General features: G+C 67.9%; 1 protein-coding gene across 1 annotated transcript; it reads left to right on the forward strand.

Moving 5' to 3' along the window:
• Window positions 1-249: 249 nt before the first annotated feature.
• Window positions 250-3,708, forward strand: CHRD (chordin; the record flags this gene model as incomplete). Its single annotated transcript, XM_050914659.1, has 11 exons — window positions 250-427; window positions 509-626; window positions 1,528-1,624; window positions 1,731-1,872; window positions 1,947-2,087; window positions 2,603-2,685; window positions 2,774-2,921; window positions 3,027-3,133; window positions 3,218-3,334; window positions 3,422-3,578; window positions 3,665-3,708. Coding segments are annotated over exons 1-11 (1,332 nt in total), but the record flags the coding sequence as incomplete, so codon positions are not given.
• Between the last annotated feature and the right edge of the window lie 4 nt (window positions 3,709-3,712).

Consider the following 3,712-nt stretch of genomic DNA (forward strand, 5'->3'; position numbering starts at 1 on the left):
GGGTGCCTGCGAGGTGCTGGGCAGGGGGAAGCCCTGATGGGCACAGCCATCCCCAAACCACCCTGAGAGGGGTGCAGAGAGGGTGCACAGGGCTAAACACCCTGCCTGTCCATCTGCCTGTGCCCAGCATGCCCCCCGCACCCCAGTGCAGACCCCTACAGTGATTTGCAGGGCACATCTCAGTCTGTCCCAGGAGGGGGGATTTATTGCCCCCCATCCCGAGCTCTTGGGCACAAGCAGCCTGGTGCAATGGTCTCCCCCTGTGCCCACCCCATGCCAGCCTTGCCAGGCCCCCCGGAGAAGAGCCCCGCGCCCCCCTTCGACACCTTTGAGTACTTCCAGGACAAGGAGGACGACCTGGACAAGCCCTACAACGACCGCTCCTACCTCAGCTCCGAGGGGCTGGCCCGTGACGATGCCCGCACAGGTGAGCCGCCTGCCCAGGCAGGCAGCAGTGGTGCAGGGCACTCCCCTGCGCTCCCCACCATCATCGGCATCCTCTCCCCAGAGTTCGTGGCCTTGCTGACGAGCGGCCCGGAGCCATGGCACCCCACATCCAGCGCGGTGGCCAAGGCTCGCTTCACCCTGCTGCGCTCCTACCTGCTCTTCTCCATCAGCTACGAGCGGTGAGTCCTGCCCCCTGTCCTCTGCCCAGGCTGGCACAGCGGGCACACCCCTGGAAAAGCAGGGGATGCAATGGTGCTTGTGCCTCAGTTTCCCTTCCGACATCCCCCCACAGTGCCAGAGCCTTGCATTGGCAGGGTGAGAGATTTGGGGAGGGGGGCGATATGCTGGGGGTCCAGCCCGGGCGAGCAGCCGGGATTTCGGCACACCCACGGCGCTGGCCCGGCCTCACCCCTTCGCCTCCAGGTCTGGAGCGGGAACAAACGGGAACGGCTCCAGGGCTCTGCGGAGGACGCGGGCGCAGCGGGGCAGAGGCGCCGTGCCGCCCCACGGGCTCTGCCGGCGGGCATCGCCGGGGCACTGCCACCAGGGTCCCCATCCTCGCAGTGCCCTGCCCGCCGGCAATGGAGCCTCTCCTCTCCCTCCCTCCTTCCCGCTCCAGTTTCTTCTGCTCTTCCTCGCTTCCAGGCCCCTTTGCATAGTAAAGTGGTGACTAATTTCCAGCTCCGACCGGGGGAGCCAAACGGAGCCGAAAATGCTCCTAATTTACAGCCGGGCCCGAGTGCTCGGCTCCCGGCGGGTCCTGCCCTGCCGCCTTTCCCAGCGGGGATCCCCCTCCTGCTCGGTGCCAGTTTGGCACCGCTCCGGGGCAGGGGAGCCCAGGGCACCCATGCCGAGCTGGCACCGGGCAGGACAGCAGCGTTGGGCCAGCCCGGGCGTGGGCAGGCACAGCGTGGTGCTTGGCACCCCAGGGGGACGTCATCCTTCTCTTGCCCACCCCAAATCGCTGGGCAACCCCCATGTGCCCTCCCGATGCAACCCTGTGCCCAGTGCTGAGCGAGGGTGGTGCCGGGGGGGGGGGGGGCGAATGGGGGTCCTTGCTCACTCCCTGGGTGCCCGCAGGCTGGGGCGGCCAAGCCGGGTGCGTTTCAGTGACCCCGAGGGCAACGTGCTGTTTGAACACCCCGTGCAGAAGAGCGCTGCCCCTGAGGATGGCATGGTGAGAGGGGCCAGGAGGGCAGGGGGGCACGGTGCCCCCCCCTTCCTCCCCCTGCCCGGGCATGCGGTGCCCCTCGGCCTCTGCCCAGCCCTGCCCTCACCTGCAGCTCTGCGGGATGTGGAGGACGGTGTCCAAAGCCAACATCCAGCTGCTGCGGGGGGAGCAGCTCCGTGTGTCCCTCGTCACCCGGGCGCAGCCCTCAGGAGAGGTCCATGGGCACATCCTCAAGCACCGGGCACTCTTCGCAGGTAAGTCTGGCTCCCACGTGCCCACCCGCTGGGTGCCCACCGGGATACCCCTCACGCCCCCTCTCCCTGCACAGAGACGTTCGGTGCCATCCTGACCTCGTCGGACCCCACGCACCTGGGTGCTGGGGGCATGGCCATGCTGACGCTGAGCGACACCGAGAACAACCTGCACTTCATCCTCATGGCCCGAGGGCTGCTGGAGCCCAGCGCCAGGGGTGAGGGCAGGCATGGGCACCCTGTGAGGCCTGGCACTGCCCAGGGGGGGCTGCGTAGGGCTGAGGGGGTGCATGGCATGTAGGTGGCTCAGGATGTGTGGGTCAGCATCTATGGGGTCAGGGTGGGTGCATGCGCTGTGCATGGCGGGGGGGGGAAGTGTTGAGGTTTGCATAGGGGTTGTTGCATGATTTGGGGTGTGCATGGGGGGCTGTGTACCTACAGGGGGGGTGTTGGGCCAGGGGTGCTCGAGGGTGTATGGGGTGTGGGGGTCAGGGTGCAGAAGGATGGGTTTGGGATGTGGGTTGTGCAAGGATTTGGGAGGTGCAGGGAGGAACAGCAGCTGTCACGGTGTGTGCAGGGGTCCAGGCATGCAGGACAGGCAGCTGGCAAGAAAGTGGAGGATTGGGTGCAGGGGTTTGGGGGTGGTGGGCACAGAGGGGTGGGTTTGGGGGGCAGAGGGACAGTGGTCACAGGCTCCCAGTCCAGCGGGTCCAACCTCCTCTGCCATGGCCAGAATCCCTCTGGGTCCCGCTGCGGGTCCGCATCCTGCACCAGGGCCAGATGCTGCGGGAGGTCCGCGCCAACATCACTGTGGAGGTAAAGCCATCTGCTCCCCCACGTGCCCCAGCAGCCGCGGTGCCCGCCATGCCAGGGCTGAGCCGTGGCACCGTGCCCACCCCGGCAGGACCCTGACTTCGCGGAGGTGCTGAGCGAGCTGTCTGCCCGCGAGCTGCAGTGGCTGGTGCAGGGGCAGCTCCGCATCGTGGCCGAGACGGAGGGCCGGCACGCACGCCAGCTGGCGGGCACCATCACCACCCGCCGCAGCTGTGACAGTGAGCACGGGGCGGATACCCCTGGGCGCAGGGGGGGGTGGCCGTGTCCCCCCATGCCAACCTCACACCACCCCCCCCCGCCGTGCCTCTCTCCCCGGGCTGAAGCCATCCAAAGTGTGCTGTGTGGAGCGGACGCCTTGCTGCCAACCAAGACGGGGGCTGTGGGCTCGGCCAAGTTGACACTTCATGAGAATGGCACCCTGGAGTACCAGGTAAGCGGGGGGCACCCGTTTCCCTCCTGGGGGTCCCAGGGGTGTCTCCCCCCCCGGCACTGCCCCTTGGCACCCTTCCCGCAGGTGCAGGTGGTGGGCACCGCCAGCGAGGTGGTGGGCATCACGCTGGAGACCAAACCCCGGCGGAAGAGCAAGAGGAACATCCTGTTTGACATGACACCCAGCTACAAGGACGGGCTGGTGAGCGCTGGGTGGCACTGGGGGGGATGGCATGGGGACCTTGGGCAAGTCCCCGTCCCAACCCATGTGTTCTCCCACCGGCGGCAGGCCTGGGGTACCTGGCAGAGCCCCAGCGCCCGCGATGCCCACATGCTGCTGCAGAACGAGCTGTTCCTCAATGTGGCCACCAAGGACTGGGCAGAGGGCGAGCTGCGGGGCCAGGTCATCTCCCTGCCCTACAGCGGGCTGCTCGCCCGCTACACAGGTACCCAGGGGGCACCAGGGGTGGCGGCGGGGGCAGTGGGGCAGCCCCCCCACCCACTACCTCCCACGGCCCCTGTCTGTGTACAGAGATGCCCGTGGCCCTGGCAGGGCAGCTGGTGTCCCCCCCGGTGGGCA

Source organism: Gymnogyps californianus, unplaced genomic scaffold (genome assembly GCF_018139145.2).
Source record: "Gymnogyps californianus isolate 813 unplaced genomic scaffold, ASM1813914v2 HiC_scaffold_538, whole genome shotgun sequence".
In the NCBI taxonomy this organism is placed as follows: Eukaryota; Metazoa; Chordata; class Aves; order Accipitriformes; family Cathartidae; genus Gymnogyps; species Gymnogyps californianus.